This window comes from Desmodus rotundus, chromosome 3, assembly GCF_022682495.2.
Source record: "Desmodus rotundus isolate HL8 chromosome 3, HLdesRot8A.1, whole genome shotgun sequence".
NCBI lineage: Eukaryota > Metazoa > Chordata > Mammalia > Chiroptera > Phyllostomidae > Desmodus > Desmodus rotundus.
Window position 1 is genome coordinate 22,503,462 of NC_071389.1, and position 16,334 is coordinate 22,519,795.

The following is a 16,334-nucleotide window of genomic DNA, read 5'->3' on the forward strand; positions in this document are numbered from 1 at the left end:
AGGCAGGGCATACACTCTCCAGTTTGCCACTGTCCCTACCACTATTATCTTAAAAATTTATCTAATTTATACTTTGAGTTCACCTCCCTAACCCCTAGAATCATTTGTAACTCCTGACTTGAATTCGTATATACATTCAGAAATATTTACCCAGCCCCTATGATGTGCTAGACAAGTGCTTGCTAGTCTAGAATCTAGGGGGCCGTTTGATTTACAGCCTTCCAGAAGGAAAAAAATTATTTCCCATCAATTTCTTCTCTCTTACACAACTTCCGCATATTTTATAATTACCTAAATCTTGGCAACGTTAGGAGTGTTGATCTAGTTCTGAAGAAGCAATTCAACATCATCTGTCCTAAATGTGCCCCTGTTGTCCACATCTGGCAAATGGCACAGACTTACGATCACCACCGCCAGCCAGCACTCAGGGAGATTGGCATTGCATGGGTTGGATATCAATACTATTGCCAGGAAACAGACAGACAGACACACACACACACACAGAGCTGCAAAACGGAGATACAGCCCAACCAAGAAAACGCTGGCATTGAGCCTTAAGCATCTGAAGCACTTTATGTTCTCATTCACTCTCATCCATTCCTGTTTCTAGTTGCTCTGTAGTTGTATGTTAGGGAACAGAGGGTAGAAAGGTATGTGGCCCAGAGACATGCTCAAGAGATTAATAAATAAAGCCTAAGTTAGAAAGTATATCCAGCAACTTCTCTAGCCTCCAGGATGTAATTGTGAGTGTGCATGTGTGTGTATGTGTGTGTGTGTGAATGGATCTTACCCAACACATTACCGTCTGTCACAAAAGGATCTTAAACTCAAGGTGACTCAATACCTGTCATCAGTAGCATAGCAGGTGGGCGATAAAAGCATTAAAGAAATGAATAGGCTTTGAAAATGGGAGTAATAAACACCATTGGATTAGCAAGCTGATGAGAAGTACAATATCTTACAAACCATGCATAAGACAGAGGCAGAGCTATTTTCTGTGAACTTCCACCTGGTCATTCCTATGAAACCTACAATTGCCCAAGGGCACAAATCACTGCCAGGGTCCAGTCAGAGGCTTGCTGACCAGGGCAGGAACAACAACACATCACCAAGACCCAAATGGTTGGTTACAGAATCAAAGGTAACAGCCCAGTGAAAGAACACACACCCCCACAACACTTGACAAATGAAAATCTAGAAAAGCGTGCGATAGTTCTGGCATTTGGGGCGTTACAAGTACACCCGAAATAAAAGCACTCTCTGTGGCAGCAGCTGTTCAGACAGAGCAGGGGGTAATGTTTACTTAATACTTCAGGTTGATGGGGAATGTATCATAGTTCAGTCTGTCAGCTACATACGTGGAACTCCATTTATGTACACAGCGTTAAGATGTTTGAACAACGACAAGGCAGGTCTGAAACAGCCTATTCAAATGGTGTGAGTAATCAAGAATAAAGCTCCCTTTCGAAAAAAGTCTCATATATTTGGGAAAGTTACAGAACAGACTGCCATGAATAGCTTTGCTTATATTTGCAGACACTGTTTTCCAACTAGCTAGAAAAATGAACAGATTGTTCGGGGCGGGGAGGGCTGGTCATCTTTCCTATTGGTTCCTAGCTTCCGGTCTGTTAATCACCTAAGAAAGCACGAGAAGAGTCAGCTAATGCTCTTCACCTACTGCATCTATTGTCGGTTGGACAAGATCATCATGAGGTGAGAGAAGGCAAAGCTTTCCTGGAATCCCGCCTAAGTTTCCCTTTTCGGCTTCCTACATTTCAACTTTGTGCTCCCTGCAGCCACCGCTGGACCCCTCCGTGGGGCATAATTTTCCCAGTACTGCATAAGGCAGGTTTCGCACTGTGATTTACACCTTGTGCTCAGCCCCGCCCTCCTTAATCTGCATCAACTTTTCATTTCGGTGGAAACAACCAACACCGAGACAGCAGTTGAGGGCGAGGCTGCAGAAGTCGAGGGAGCTAAGACAGCGGCACCCCGAGCCGCTGGAGGATGGAGGGAGCTGCAGGACCAGGTGCCGGCCTGAAAAAAGCGGGCTACAGCCTGGGACTCGAGCTCCGCACCTGTAATGCCAGAAGCAGCTGGCTGCCCTAGCCGGGCCAGAAGCGCCACCTCTGGGTCCCAATACCCGGCCAGCGCACCCCCAGAAATAGCCCGTCCCGCTTGCCCCTCCCCTGAGCTCGTCGTGGTCCTTGGCCAGGCAGCCAGCCGCCTCCGGCCACCTACCGGGGCTCAGAGCCACACAACAGGGCCCCGGCTTTCGGGAGCCTCCGCCTCCCGATCCATGGGGTCAGGGCCCCAACCTCCGCTCCCCTCACCCGGAGGAGGAGGAAGAAGAGAAAGAAGGCAGTGCGGGTTTCCCACCCGGCAGCTCCCTCTCGCCTCAGCTTCCCTGGACAGCGACAGCAGCCGGAAACACCGCCTCCTCCCACCTCCCAGGTCTCAACCCGGAAATACGCTCTTCTAGCTAAGGAAGCCCTCCTGCCCACCACCCCGGAAGCTCAATTCCAGCCGCGAGCACGAGGGGGAGGAGGGGCAGTGCTGGGAGGTAGAACTACCTACGGGCGAAAGAACATGAACCTCCAGGCTGTCGCCTCCCGCTCTCCAGGGGCAGTCTGCCTGCCCTGCGCGAGCCCGGGGCCACAAACTCGGGCAATACCCACAAGCAAAATGGCGGCAACGGCAGCACCCACTGTGGCTCAGCGCCCCACCGTGTCATTGGCCAGACCCTGGAGTGAAGCCGCCGAGGATTGGTCGAGAGCTTTGCGGGGGTGGGGGTGGAGCTGAAGCCGCCGGGAGCCAGGAGTGGGCAAAGCGGCGTGAGCAGCGGCCCCAGGCTCTCGCAGCATCGCGCTTGGAGAAGACCTCGCCGCTCGGGGCCGCAGCCTGGTGAGCTCAGCCGCCTTCAGGCCCTCCCCTACATCCCAGCCGGGGCCTCTCCAAGACGGCGCTGATCGACGCCGACACACCCGGGGACCCTATCGTGACTCCATCGCGCCATATCGCGACATCATCGTGCCCTGTCGAGACTCCATTTTGTCACAGCTCTTCTCAACATATAGCTATATATTTTTTTAATTTGCCCTGTCATCTTTGGGGGCTGTCCCATGTCGTGATTTTGCCGTGATCTCTCCGTGACATCACCGCGCCATCGTGAAGTGTGATCTCATCGCCGCCCTGTCGTGACTTCATCAATGTCGTGTTGTGACTTGGCCGCGGCGGGACAGGTGGTGACCGCCAAGAACCCTCCCTTTCTCATCTCCCCATCTCTGCAGCCCTGCTTCGATTATCCGGCTTTTGGATTCTCCGTTGTCCTGGGAGCTACCCGGGACCCTTTCTTGCTTCTCCAGCCCCTGCCGGCATCCACAAGCTGGTATCGAGGCGAGGAGAGGGAGAGCAAGGGGTTAATTCTGCTGCTCCTTCTACTGCTGCTGCTGCTGCTGCAGCTTCTGCCCAAGGGAGGGAAAGGAGAGGAGGCAAGGAGCCTGCGGGGGCGACTGAGAGCCCTGGCTGGAGGGGTGGGGTCCCCAGAGGAGCCACCAAACCTTTCCTGGTCAGTGCCCTGCATCCTCACTTCAACGGAGGCTTGTGTCCTGCCTCTTCTGAAGAGGGGAGGGGGAAGGAAACCTAGAATGCCCTTTTCCCTCAGGTCAGCCTGAATGCGGATAATCGAACTTCACCCTGTATGTCTCCATTCCCACCTGTCTGTCCTCACCACTCCCTCCCTGTGTGCCTTAGTGGAGGGACATAGAACTAGGCTCTGGTGCCAGGGGGCAGCTGAACAGTGGGACCAGCCCCCTCCCAACCCCAGGAGGTTGGTGAGGAGACCTGTCCAACTGAGCAGCAGTATGCATGGTCCTTTCTCGCTTTCTAGAGGTGACCTTGGACCAGGATCCCTTCATCCCTAAAGATTTGAAGGTCCAGCCCCTTAAAGGGAGGTCAGTCCTGAGGATCCCATCCCTCTTGCTCCACCCCTCCCTCTGTGCTAATCCCTCCTTCCATCTTCCACTCCCACCCCCACCCCTGCCCCTCCTCTGCAGAGGGATGCTCAGTCCCTCTTGTGTTCACAGTTGGGCAAGACTGGCATCATGGCCTCGGATTGTGAGCCAGCTCTGAACCAGGCAGAGAGCCGAAACCCAACCCTGGAGCGCTACCTGGGAGCCCTCCGTGAAGCCAAGAATGACAGCGAGCAGTTTGCAGCCCTGCTGCTAGTAAGGAGCTGACTGAAAATTGGGAGGTGGGAAGCGCTGGGTGGTTGGACCCTCTAAGAATGGGGTCAACAAGTCCTTGGGGATATATAGGTGCTGCTGGTATCCCTGGAGTCACCAAAGTGGGCCTAAGACACCTCTTTGGACTGAGTACAGGGGACAAAGGGGAGAATGGGAGTGAATAATGCTTGTGGCCCTAGGAGCCTTGGAGGAGACTGCCTAGGTCTGCTCTCTGGGGTGTCCCAGAGCAGATGGGAGCTGACTCATAGGGTAACAGCAGCAGGTAGTAACTAGTGCAGAGTACTTGAAGGCCAGGGATGATTGTTCTGGGGGTGGAAAGGATAGCAGGACTGAAAGTGACTGGGAAGGGGTCCCAGGGGATGGCCAGGATGGCAGTAGGTAGGCTGGGTGTAAGGGAGCTGGTTCTGGGCTCAACCCTGTTGGAGGAACCCAAGCTGGGGACAGCAGAGCAGGAGCTGCAGTGCTGGGAAGGGGGGTTGGTGTGTGGGGGTGAAGGGAGGAGGGAGTACAGCCTGCTGCTTGTTTGCCATGGCAACAGGGAGAAGGCTCTGGAGTCAAGGGCTCACACTGCAGCAGAGGAGGTGTTTAGGTGAAATGTAAGGGGAAATGTTTTGACAGGCAGAGCGGCGAGACAGGAGCCATTTCCCCTGAGAAGGTGGCGGGAATGGATCAGAGACTTCTCTGGAGGGAGCAATTAGGAAGGGACTCTAAATCCTTGGAGGATTTTAAACTGAGTTCTAAGCCCCTTCTGTCCCAGGTTGTGGGCAACAAGATTAGGCATCAGGAAGAACTTCTCAACTGACCAGGTGGAAACAGGCAGTAGTCGGGGAGGCCTGGACCTCCCTTCCCTGGAGATAATCACAGATAAAGGATCCTAGAGGTCACACCCATCTGTCTCCAGGGAGAAAGAAGGAGCTGGATGAAATGATCTCAGGAAGGCTTTCTGACCTCAGAGTGCATCCCATTACATAACCTAATCTGCTAGAGTCAACACCCCAGGGTGCAAGGGACAGTCTTTGCCATCCTGCTGATAGCACCTACTCCCCTTCAGGTGACCAAGGCAGTCAAAGCAGGTGACATCGATGCCAAAACTCGGCGGCGGATCTTTGATGCCGTGGGCTTCACCTTCCCCAATCGTCTCCTGACCACCAAGGAGGCGCCGGATGGCTGCCCTGACCACGTTCTCCGAGCCCTGGGTGTGGCCCTGCTGGCTTGCTTCTGCAGTGACCCTGAACTGGCCGCCCATCCCCAGGTCCTGAACAAGATCCCCATCCTTAGCACCTTCCTTACAGCCCGGGGGGACCCTGATGATGCTGCCCGCCGTTCCATGATCGATGACACCTACCAGTGCCTGACGGCTGTGGCAGGTACACCCCGTGGGCCCCGGCACCTCATTGCTGGTGGCACCGTGTCTGCCCTGTGTCAGGCATACCTGGGGCATGGCTATGGCTTTGACCAGGCCCTGGCACTTCTGGTGGGGCTGCTGGCTGCTGCCGAGACACAGTGCTGGAAGGAGGCGGAGCCTGACCTGCTGGCCGTGTTGCGGGGCCTCAGTGAAGATTTCCAGAAAGCTGAGGATGCCAGCAAGTTTGAGCTCTGCCAGCTGCTGCCTCTCTTTCTGCCCCCGACAACTGTGCCCTCTGAATGCCTCCGGGATCTGCAGGCCGGCCTGGCACGCATCCTCGGCAGCAAGCTGAGCTCCTGGCAGCGCAACCCTGCACTAAAGCTGGCAGCCCGCCTGGCGCATGCCTGTGGCTCCAACTGGATCCCGGCGGGCAGCTCCGGGAGCAAGTTCCTGGCCCTGCTGGTGAATCTGGCATGCGTGGAGGTACGGCTGGCACTGGAGGAGACAGGCACAGAGGTAAAAGAGGATGTGGTGACTGCCTGCTATGCCCTCATGGAGTTGGGGATCCAGGAATGCACCCGCTGTGAGCAGTCCCTGCTTAAGGAGCCACAGAAGGTACAGCTTGTGAGCATCATGAAGGAGGCCATCGGGGCTGTCATCCACTACCTGCAGCAGGTGAGGGTGCAGTGGTTCACAGGGGGAATGCAGTGTGCGGGAGCCAGAAGGCAAGGGAAAGGGAGCAGTAGAACTCCCTCGCCTCCGTGGAAAGGGGAGACAGCGAAGATGCTCTTACCAAGGACTGATCCTGCAGCGCTCCTGGGAGTAGTGTGTGACCCAGCCCACCTCACCCTCCCTCCCTGTGCCTCCACACAAGTGCCATACCACTCACCATATGTGCACTCACATCACAGTACATACACACACACACACAACACAATAACCTCCCACTCACAACCCCCCAGTACACACACACAAAATCGAAGCCGTCTGTTCAGCTCAGTCTCTAGCACTGCTTTGCACACACGTACATATAAACGTGTAGCCCTGTAGGGAAAAGGAGCAGGGCGGCCTGGGTCCTGCCCTGTGTAGAGAGGTTCAGCTAACTCCTCCCAGGCCAGAGCTGCTGCAGAGGGAATGTTTACTTAGCTCTGGACCTCCGAGTTTTCTTTCAGCCCTGAGATACTTCAGAGGTGGTGGGACGGGGGGGAGTGCTAGTTGAGTCCCAGCAGGTGCAGGGGCATGACATATGAAGTCCAGCTGGCTCAGCAGACACTCCCTGAGGACCTACCTTTGAAGGGTTCCCAGGCCAGAACTCCCTTACCGTTGTATTATTCCAAGGCTGGCCAGCATGCTGTCTAGGCTGGGGAGGGGCCCTGGTTTTGCTCCATCTCAAGCGGGTCCTGTGGCAACAGGTGGGGCCGGAGAAGCAGAAGGAGCCCTTTGTGTTTGCTTCGGTGCGGATCCTGGGTGCCTGGCTGGCGGAAGAGACCTCCTCCCTGCGCAAGGAGGTCTGCCAGCTGCTGCCCTTCCTCGTTCGCTATGCCAAGACCCTCTATGAGGAGGCTGAGGAAGCCAATGACCTGTCTCAGCAGGTGGCCACCCTGGCCATCTCCCCCACTACCCCAGGGCCCACCTGGCCAGGGGACGCTCTCCGGTGAGTTTATAGTTAGAATGTCCAGCCAGACTGTTTTTTTGTGTGGTTTTTTTTTTAATTTTTATTGTTATTCAATTACAGTTGTATGCCTTTTCTCCCCATCCCTCCACCCCACCCCAGCCAGACTGTTTTAAAGAAATGTGTTAACACAGAGACACCTCTCCCCAGCACTGAGCTGTGCCAGACTCCTGACTGGCGCGTGAGATTGCCTTGAGGATTTTTTCTGTTTGGGAGGGCTTGTCCCCACAGGACTCCTGGTCTGCCAGGTCTCACTGGCCATCCCCAGGTTTCTCTCTAAGGAGAAAACTCAAGCTTACTGAATGTCATGCCAGGCATTTTTCTCTACCCTTTACCAAAACGATCTCACTAGGTCCACACAGCAAATCTGTGACACGAGTCTCATCCACATCTTCAGGATGAGAAACGTGAGATTCGGGGAGGTTAAAGTCATTTGCCCACGCTCCCACCATGTGGCAGAGCCCAAGACTGAGCCTAGGCCTGTACAAATCCAAAGCTTGTACTTTCTCTGTGGTACCTACGAGGATGTGACCTCCTTCTCCCCAACTTCCATTTCTCTTAGGTCCTGTGCCCCCCAAAAGGGAGTCTCTCCCCACTCCTCACATGTCTGTCCCTTCCACACCCCCAGGCTCCTTCTGCCCGGCTGGTGCCACCTGACGGTCGAAGATGGGCCCCGGGAGATCCTGATCAAGGAGGGGGCGCCCTCACTGCTGTGCAAGTACTTTCTGCAGCAGTGGGAACTCACATCCCCTGGCCATGACACCTCCGTGCTGCCCGATAGCGTGGAGATCGGCCTGCAGACCTGCTGCCACATCTTCCTCAACCTCGTGGTCACTGCACCGGGGCTGATCAAGTGAGGCTGGGGAGGAGCTTGGGGGAAGCAAGGGGGGTGCTGTTCCAAGTTGCCCCAAATATCCATCTCCTACTTTGTTTCTCTGTGCCCACGGGTTCCTGTTAGTGTTAGGAGGAAAGGGGCACGGGACAGACAGAACCATCCCCATCTTTGGAGCCCTTCTGGACATGTCTTCCTGTTCCAGTCAACCCAGTCTCTTCTCCCCAGATGCCATGAGTGGGACCCAAAATTAACTCTCCACCCTGCTGCCTAATTTGCCAAATCCTGGCCTGGTGAAGCTGGGAACCCGGGCTCTTAGGTTTTCGCAGGGCTTGGTCTTGCTCTGTCAACCCCCACCCCCTGCCTTCTCCGTGTTCACCTCCCTTTCTCCCCAGGCGAGATGCGTGCTTCACCTCTCTTATGAACACCCTGATGACGTCGCTGCCCTCACTAGTGCAGCAGCAGGGGAGGCTGCTTCTAGCTGCCAACGTGGCTACCCTGGGCCTCCTCATGGCCCGGCTCCTTAGCACCTCTCCAGGTAAGCCCTGGGGACTTGGTCTTAATAGATGGGGGCAGACGACCTGGGTGACCTACTGGCCACTGGGCATGTCACCATTTGCAAAAAAAATGGTTTTATAGAATTTTCCAATCCAGAGGAGCTCTCTGAAGTATGTCTCCATCCCCCACCCCACCCTTCCCAAAATGATATCACTCTCTTCCTTCTGAGGACTTCTAAGGCAAGGTCTGGTGGGTGTAAGTGCAGGCCTACTCAGAAGCACAGGCACCTGGAAACCCAGTAGCCCAAGGAATCCGAATCCAGTGTTTTCAAGGTGGGGCCACCCCCAGCCTTGAGTCAGAAACCTTACTTCGCTCCATTGAGGTTTTTCTCTGCTCAGCACCTCACCTCCCTTGTGACAGGCCCCTGTGCTTGGTGCTTCTCTGCACGCGCCTGCTCCCCAGCTCCACTTTACTCTGGCTGCATGCAGGGGGAGGGGCGTCCCCTCCAGCCCCTCCAGCCCCTGCCAGCCCCGTGTGTCTCCCACTTTGGTCATGGGTGTCTGCTTGGGTCCCTCTGTCCCTGCCTGTTCCCTGTGCCCCATCTGTCAGGTTGGAGTTGCTAAGCAGATAGATGCCTGGGAACAGGAGTACCCAGCAGTAGAAAGAGGAGCCCCCCTGCTCCCTAGCCCTTGAACTTCCTCAGCCCCAAGCAGCATCACCACAGGTCCTGAGTAGAACCCCAGTGCTGGTTCACCCACAAATGCCACCAAGTTAGATTAACAGCCTCCAGGAGAGAGTCCGCAGTGCAAGGGTGACCCCCAGCCCAGCAGGTTAAGCAAAGCTAGGTCACCAGCTCTGGGTCCCCTCTGGCGCCCTCTGCTGGCCCGAGTCAAATTGGTGCAACCTCCTCAGCCCATTGAGGAGCCCTAGGCCCAGCAGGGGTTCCCCTCACTACTCAGACTGTATAGGAAGGTCTAACCATGAAACTGAGTGTACCAAGATTATTACATTCAATTCTCAGCAGATTTCTAAGATTATAGCACTATTATAGGTCCTGTTTCATAAGTGAAGAAATGAGACACAGAAAAGTGAATTACCCAATGACACAGTGAAATCACAGACAGAGTTTGAACCCAGGAAGGCTGACCCCAGGCTATGCTTCGGCCCCCTGAGGGCCCACACAGGAAGAGAAAGCAAGGGCCTGGCAAAGCAGCTGGCCCATCTGGTTCATGCCCCCATTGCCTTCTTGTCTTCCAGCCCTTCAGGGAACACCAGCATCCAGAGGTTTCTTCGCAGCCGCCATCCTCTTCCTGTCGCAATCCCATGTGGCACGGGCCACACCTGGCTCGGACCAGGCAGTGCTGGCCCTGTCCCCTGACTACGAGGGCATCTGGGCTGATCTTCAGGAGCTCTGGTTCCTGGGCATGCAGGCCTTCACAGGCTGTGTGCCACTGCTTCCCTGGCTGGCCCCCGCTGCCCTGCGTTCCCGCTGGCCGCAGGAGCTGCTGCAGCTGCTCGGCAGCGTCAGCCCCAACTCCGTCAAGCCAGAGATGGTAGCCGCCTATCAGGGTGTCCTGGTGGAGTTGGCACGGGCCAACCGGCTGTGCCGGGAGGCCATGAGGCTGCAGGCAGGTGAGGAGACAGCCAGCCACTATCGCATGGCTGCCCTAGAGCAGTGCCTGTCGGAGCCCTGAGGGGGTGTCCACTGGGGACAGACCCGGGGGGTGGGCAGTGAGGGAATGAGGGAGGAGGCATCTTCCCTGAAGCCCCCAAACTGGATCCCCCTCCCCAACGCCCCCCCAAAAAACCCCAGCTTTCTGGCTTTTTCAAGAGCAAGGGCATGGTGCCCACCCTTCAAGTGTAAGGAACTGCGTCCTGCCGCCTGAGGCCGCTCAGGGGCAGGAATTGTCTTGGAAATCAGTGAGGCTGTCCCCGCCAGGTCGGGGAAGATTGAAGTAGCCCCCAGGGAGGGGGGCTTTTAAGTGTCATTGTGGCCAGTGTCTGGCTCCCCGTAGCAGGGAGACCCAGGGGTGGGACAGGGCTGGCAGGAGCTGGCTGCTTCAGCCCATTTGCCCTGCCGGCCAGGGTGTGGGCTCCTTCGGCTGCGGTGCCCCTCTGGCCTTCCAGGTCCATGTCCTTTAAATTGGCCTTTCAATTCATGTCTTTGGCCCTCTTGGGCAGAGAGCAGGCTTAGGCCATTGACATCACAGTTCTTCCTATCACCTTCAGTGACCCAGGGTCTGAAATGCTCCATCCATCCAGGGGAACCTGGGACAGACAGGCCTGGTGTGATGGGGAGAAACTTCCGCCTGAGCTTCCTTGAGGGGACCCAAACGCCCTGGGGCCCTGTGATCTCTAAGCTTTTGTGTCTTGTTTCAGCAGAGTGAGGATGAGGGTTGGGGAGGGGTATTTATTTTGCCAGTCCTTACCCCTGCTTGGATACCTGAGCATCTAATTTCTGTCCTCCTGGTGCCATCTGGCCTGGCTGGAGCCAGGAACAGGAGGGACACTTTCCCAGAAACTGCATGTTTCCCTAGTGATTGCACCCCATCGCATCGTGGTGCCTGGCTTTAAATCCCACCCCGCTTATGACTCCTCTCTGCAGAGAGACGCGCCTGGCGGCTCCAGCAGGGACTACCATTCTTATGAACCCAGGGGGACCCCCCACATACCTGATTCCTTGCTTCCCGTCCCCTTTTTTTCTCCCTCCCCTCCCCTAGTATGTTCTGTGATCGCCAAGTTCAAAGCTGTGCACATGTGGACACTCAATAAATGTTCATTGGTGAAGGTGGCTCCTGTGTGGTCTGTCCTGCACCTTCTCTCTCCCAGACCCGAGCAGCTCCCAACTACCATTTGCTGGACACAAGCCTTGACAAGCACATTTCACAAGTGTTATCCAGCCCACCCCAGAATCCTAGGAAGCAAGCATTATTATCCTGATTTTACAGAAAAGCAACTTAGGCATAGGTAGGCGATTTGCTCAAGGTGCTAACAGCCAAGTGCCAGAGCCAAGACTCCCGCAGGCCCTCCAACTTCTCGGGCTGCACCCTTCATTGCTAGAGCAGGGTTGCAAACTCACATTGATGTGACCAGGCCTAGTGGGGGCCCTGGTGCCCTTCTGTACAAACGAGGTGCTGCCCCCCGCCCCATGCCAGCAGGTTGTTGTCAAGGGCCACTGCCACATCCTCCAATTTTTAAAGAGAATTCAGAAATCCTAATTTTTATGTGAAATCTGATTTTCAAATGGTAATTTTTTAAATTCAATCACTACCACCCCAACAGAAATCTGTGCCAAGTGAGAAGGGGAAGGGCCTGAGTCTTCAGCAGGAGATGAGCAAAGCACCCACTGCCTCACCAGAGCTGAGGCGTAGCTGTCAGACTGGACCCGGACCAGCCCGGGGCCCACACTCTGCACACGCTTCTCCACCTAGGCCCTCCAACCTACAGGCATTCACTCAGCATGTCCTATGTGCCTACTTACGGTTGGCTGTGCACAGAGAGGAACATTCATTATTTATCGATTGTATGTACTGAAAGTCATGTTCTTACATGGATTCCCTGAAATCCCTGAAAAATATGAAAAGACATACCCCGCCCTCAAGCAGCTTAAAATCTAGAGAGAAAACAGACAAAGCAACAAGGTATCAACAATAAAGGTATAAACAGTTGCTCCTATGGAGGAGGTCTGAACAAAGTATGGCTGGAGCCTGAGAGCCCCTTCGCCTGGCTGAATACGTCCAGGAAAAGCTTTTGCTCTGAGACCCGAGGGTGAAGAGGGCTTGCCAGGTAGACAAGCAGAGGAAGAGCATGTGTAAAGGTATGCAAGCTTGGGAACGGCAAGCAGGTCATTAATGCTACGGTGGAAAATGTGCGTGGGAAGTGTGGAAGGTGAGGTTAGACCAGTGGACGTGGGCCAGATCTTCCAAGCCCTGGTGTGCTGTGCTGAAGCGTAGACGTGGGATCATGGGAGAGACCACAGATTTCTGAGCAGATTGAATGTGACCCAGCTGCATTTAAGCAAGATGATTTTGACTGTAAGAGGGATGACTGAGGCAGAGCTCAAAGAGGAGGCAGTACGCCTGAACTGAGTGGCAGTGAGGATGCAGAAAACATAGGTAGGAATTACATAATAGGGCTTGGTGATCCATTGGAAGTGAAGAGGGACAGAGAGCCAAGGATGACTTCCAGACTCCTGCTCTGGGCCACTGGGTGGCTGAGGCCATTCACTGTCACGGGAAACACTGGGAAACGGGTTTGTACACAATATAAGCTCTGAATGTAAATGGTGTATCTGTGCTCCTTGTGGTACACCCTGGGGCAGTTGCTTTCTGCACTCTGGAGTTGAGACAGGTCTGGGCGAGCGAGATATGTAAATCATCTGTATAGAGAGGGTGCTTAAAGTCCTGGGAGTGCTTGAGGTCATTGGGGAGGTGTGAAGAGCAGAGAAGGGTCCCAAAGCAAGTGGCAGTCACTCATGGTCCCTGCACTCATGCAGTGGGGGAGCTGAACATTGAAGACAGCCTCATAATACAAAGCAGATTGTGCCCCGTCTGGGATTTAGTGCGGAATGGTCAGAGAATTCTGGGCTGCGGAATACAGAGAGGGTTAGGCTAACTCAGAGAGACTGAGCTTGCTCCTGGTAATTCAGCTTCCAAGGGGAAAAGGAAGACTGGAGCTGCAGTTGTAAGATTTTACCACAAGGTGGAGCCTAAGCATCTCCTTGTGCCAGATTGCCCCCACCCTGCACTCAACCAGGCCCAGAGCAGAACGTTATGAAAGGCTGGTAGGAGGATGGCTGTGTCAACAATGAAGGAGGCAGGCCAGAGTTTTTGCCTTACATAAACGTCCAAATGCAAGTTCACTTTTTTAAAAGAGAGGAAAAATTCTGAGCCTGGGGGAAGAGCAATATGTTAAATATGCAAAATGGGAGTCTGTGTTTGGATGTGTGTAGCTACATGTCAATATACGTGTATTTCCTGTGTTCCAATATTGTATGTGTGTTTCCCGTGAGTGTCTCTGTGCATGTTGTGTGTCCTGTCTGCCTAGGGGTGTCTGTGTGTGTGTGACCCATGCATATCCCAGGCCTCCATACGTGTGCATATGTCTCAGAGAGTGAGCAGTCCCTTGGCTTGAAAGAGTCTGCAGCCATAGGACTCTTAAGTTTTTAGGAGCCCCCCAAATTAGCAGCAGACAGTGGAGAACATTCCTCTCCCCAGTAGCCATAAGCAAAATCATTTATCAGATGACTTCCTCAGATTATACCTGGGTTCTATGTCTAGCTATCCAGGGTCAAGTTCACATGGAAGCTTCCTATAGGAACACTCAGTTGACTGAGAGATCCACAAATTCCTCCATTCACTCCTTTAGTAAACATTCATTGAGTACCTGCCATGCACCGAACCCAGTGCAGGACATGTTTTCTGTTTCTCCTTTCACCTTATGAAGTAGTTCATGAGGCAGGAAAGGAATATTAGCTGCAGCTGCCTGGAACGCTGCTTAGAGTGTTTAAACATTTTTTCCCTGACGATGGGCCATGGGAAGCCCCAGCAGAGTTTTCAGTTCAGAGGCCACATGGTCTAGTCACTCTTGGTGCTAAATGAAATTGGAATTGGATCAGAAGAGAGATGGATGAAGGCAGGAGACCAGTTATTGGGTCTGCAATGGTCTAGGCAGAGGTTCCCGGCCTTACTGTGCTTACTGTGCACCTTACAGGATATTGAAACACAGATCGCCAGGCCCCACCCTCAGAGTTACATTCGGGCTGGGATCCAAGAGCTGACACTTTTTTTTTTAATTAATTAATTTCAGAGAGGGAGAGAAATGTCAATGTGTCATTGCCTCTCATGCACATCCCCCAATGGGGACCTGGCCCGCAACTCACACGTGTGCCCTGACTGAGAATCAAACCAGCGACCCCTTGCTTCATAGGCCAGAACTCAGTCCACTGAGCCACACCAACCAGGGCTCATCTGGCACTTCTAACACATTCCCAGGTGATGTAGGTGATGCTGGTCCAGGGAGCACACTTTGAGAACTACCAGTCTATGAGAAGGAGTATGGTAGCTTAAGGTGCTGACAGAGGGATACAGAGATTTCTTTAAGGGGGAGAAACAACAACACACCATGAAGAGTAGCTTAGGTGGTGGGGGAGAGGTCAGAGTCGGGGATGATTCTATTTTTAATTCGAAGGATGGTGGTGGCGTTTATGGAACGAGAGAAGTCAGGAGGATAAGCACGTAAGGGATGCTGGTGCGGGGAAGAGGTGCTGAGTTCAGTTTTGGACTTGGCGAGTTTCAGATGGCAGCAACAAGATGTCTGGGGGAAATACCCTACTGACAACTGCTCCTGTGGGCCTGGGTTTCTGGTGAGAGATACAGACTGGAGATAACACGGCTGGCAGACAACGGCAGGCAGGTAGTCTTTAAAGTTTTGAGAGGGGATGAACTCACTCATGAAGACTGTAGATAGCAAGAAAACGCAGAAGCTTCAATTCTGAGGATAAATTACTGACATTAAAGATGTGGCTGAAAAGAGATGAATTAGAAAAGAAGACTGAGAAATGGCCAGAGAAGAAAGGAGAATAAGGCCAACAGGGGATGTCTTCAGCTGCAGGGAAGTTGGGTAAGGAAACCCAAGGAAGTCACTGGGCAGGCAGCCAGCCTGGCCAGTCATTTTGGCCTTCCCAAGCCTTCTGTAGAGAGAGCAGGGGATCCCCACAGCTGGGCATGGGCATTATCAGCCTTGCTGTGCTGGAATTCTCCCAAAGGGGTCCGCCTACCTGCATGCCATGTACCGACACACACACACCTGTCCTGGAGCCTGACTTCTAACGTCCGTTGCTAAAGTTGAGGATGGGGGTAAAAGTGGGCTCATCAAAGACTCACACTCACATATATAGACACACACACACACACATACACACAAACATACTCCTGACCTCTGACCTGTCCTAGGCATGAAGGTCACAGAACTGCCCAATTCTACTTCGTCCACCACTCTAGCTAGTGGTTCCAACCTCTGGAGAGTTATTAGTGATGAATCTTTGGCTGCTACTAGTCTCCTCCTCCCCCACAGCTCCCCCAGGCTGAGATGACCCAGGCCTGACCTCTGTACCTACCGTGTACCTCCTGGGATACTCCCCTCCAGTCTCCTCCGTATACATCTCATGGGTTCGTGGTGTCTCCTCTACCTCCCCTTTCCTCTAATCTATCTCGAAAATTTCACCTTCCCATTCTCATCTTCCACTTCATAGAAAGGGGCCTAAGAAAACGTCTAGTCCTCTCTGCCCTCCCCTACTTTGTTGTTGTTGTCGAAGCTGCAGAAACTGAGGTCAGAGAGGTAAAGGGAGCTGCCCAACATCACAGGCCAGTTGAAGTCAGGACGCAAATTCTAGGCACCTGAGTCCACAACACGGAATAGGAGTTCCGAGCACAGAGAGGAGCTAGAGACGGGCTACCCTGGCTCTGCCACTGAACTAGCTGCTTGACCTTGGCCAAGTCAGTTCACCTTTCTGTGCCTCATTTTCTTCACCTGAGAATGAGGGTGATAGGCTATCTATCTCACAGGGCTTGTGAGGATTAAATAGCTCCATCCTCATTGAGTACTTAGCACGGAGTCTGGCGCATCTGTAATAAGTGTTTGCTGTGACTATTTCTACTATAAAACACCTTCCTCCTGCTTTCTTCATTCTCATCCCCCTTAGCATTCCTCTCTTTAATCCCTGCCCCTGTTTCTCTCAGGAGG

General features: G+C 53.7%; 3 protein-coding genes across 12 annotated transcripts in view; 1 reads left to right on the forward strand and 2 right to left on the reverse strand.

The window, feature by feature from the left end:
- The window catches only part of SFPQ (splicing factor proline and glutamine rich), a 296,926-nt gene extending 294,240 nt beyond the window's left edge, over nucleotides 1–2,686 (reverse strand). For all 3 annotated transcript variants that reach the window (XM_053920544.1, XM_053920543.1, XM_045190819.2), the window contains exon 1: nucleotides 2,683–2,686. The gene's annotated coding sequence lies outside the window, so the exon portion shown is untranslated. The remainder of the gene's footprint in view (nucleotides 1–2,682) is intronic.
- Nucleotides 1–2,698, reverse strand: part of KIAA0319L (KIAA0319 like) — a 95,708-nt gene extending 93,010 nt beyond the window's left edge. Inside the window, exon 1 of one of the 5 annotated variants that reach the window (XM_024554553.3) lies at nucleotides 2,578–2,698. In XM_024554553.3, coding sequence (XP_024410321.1) covers nucleotides 2,578–2,591 — 14 coding nt within the window. In that variant the 5' untranslated portion in view covers nucleotides 2,592–2,698. Of the gene's footprint in view, nucleotides 1–2,241; nucleotides 2,443–2,573 lie in introns of those variants that run through there. The other 4 variants (XM_024554556.3, XM_024554555.3, XM_045190826.3 and 1 more) reach the window with 4 other exon arrangements.
- Nucleotides 2,699–2,717: 19 nt separating this feature from the next.
- NCDN (neurochondrin) lies at nucleotides 2,718–11,378 on the forward strand. 4 transcript variants are annotated; one of them, XM_024554559.4, is made up of 8 exons: nucleotides 2,718–3,242; nucleotides 3,890–3,953; nucleotides 4,086–4,226; nucleotides 5,296–6,264; nucleotides 7,002–7,243; nucleotides 7,890–8,114; nucleotides 8,489–8,631; nucleotides 9,849–11,378. In XM_024554559.4, the coding sequence occupies exons 3-8, from the start codon at nucleotides 4,104–4,106 to the stop codon at nucleotides 10,283–10,285; spliced, it is 2,139 nt and encodes a 712-aa protein (XP_024410327.1). In that variant the 5' UTR covers nucleotides 2,718–3,242; nucleotides 3,890–3,953; nucleotides 4,086–4,103; the 3' UTR covers nucleotides 10,286–11,378. The 4 variants fall into 4 exon arrangements, with proteins under 4 accessions (XP_024410327.1, XP_024410326.1, XP_024410328.1 ...); XM_024554560.3 differs by lacking the exon at nucleotides 2,718–3,242 and adding an exon at nucleotides 3,249–3,568; XM_024554558.4 differs by lacking the exon at nucleotides 3,890–3,953.
- Nucleotides 11,379–16,334: the final 4,956 nt, after the last annotated feature.

Bases quoted from the DNA above. Each gene is read 5' to 3' on its own strand.
- NCDN (XM_024554558.4), top strand. From the start codon at position 3,210: ATGTCGTGTTGTGACTTGGCCGCGGCGGGACAG. The intron at 7,244-7,889 runs GTGAGTTTATAG...CCACACCCCCAG, and splicing joins TGGCCAGGGGACGCTCTCCG to GCTCCTTCTGCCCGGCTGGT. The intron at 8,632-9,848 runs GTAAGCCCTGGG...CTTGTCTTCCAG, and splicing joins GCTCCTTAGCACCTCTCCAG to CCCTTCAGGGAACACCAGCA.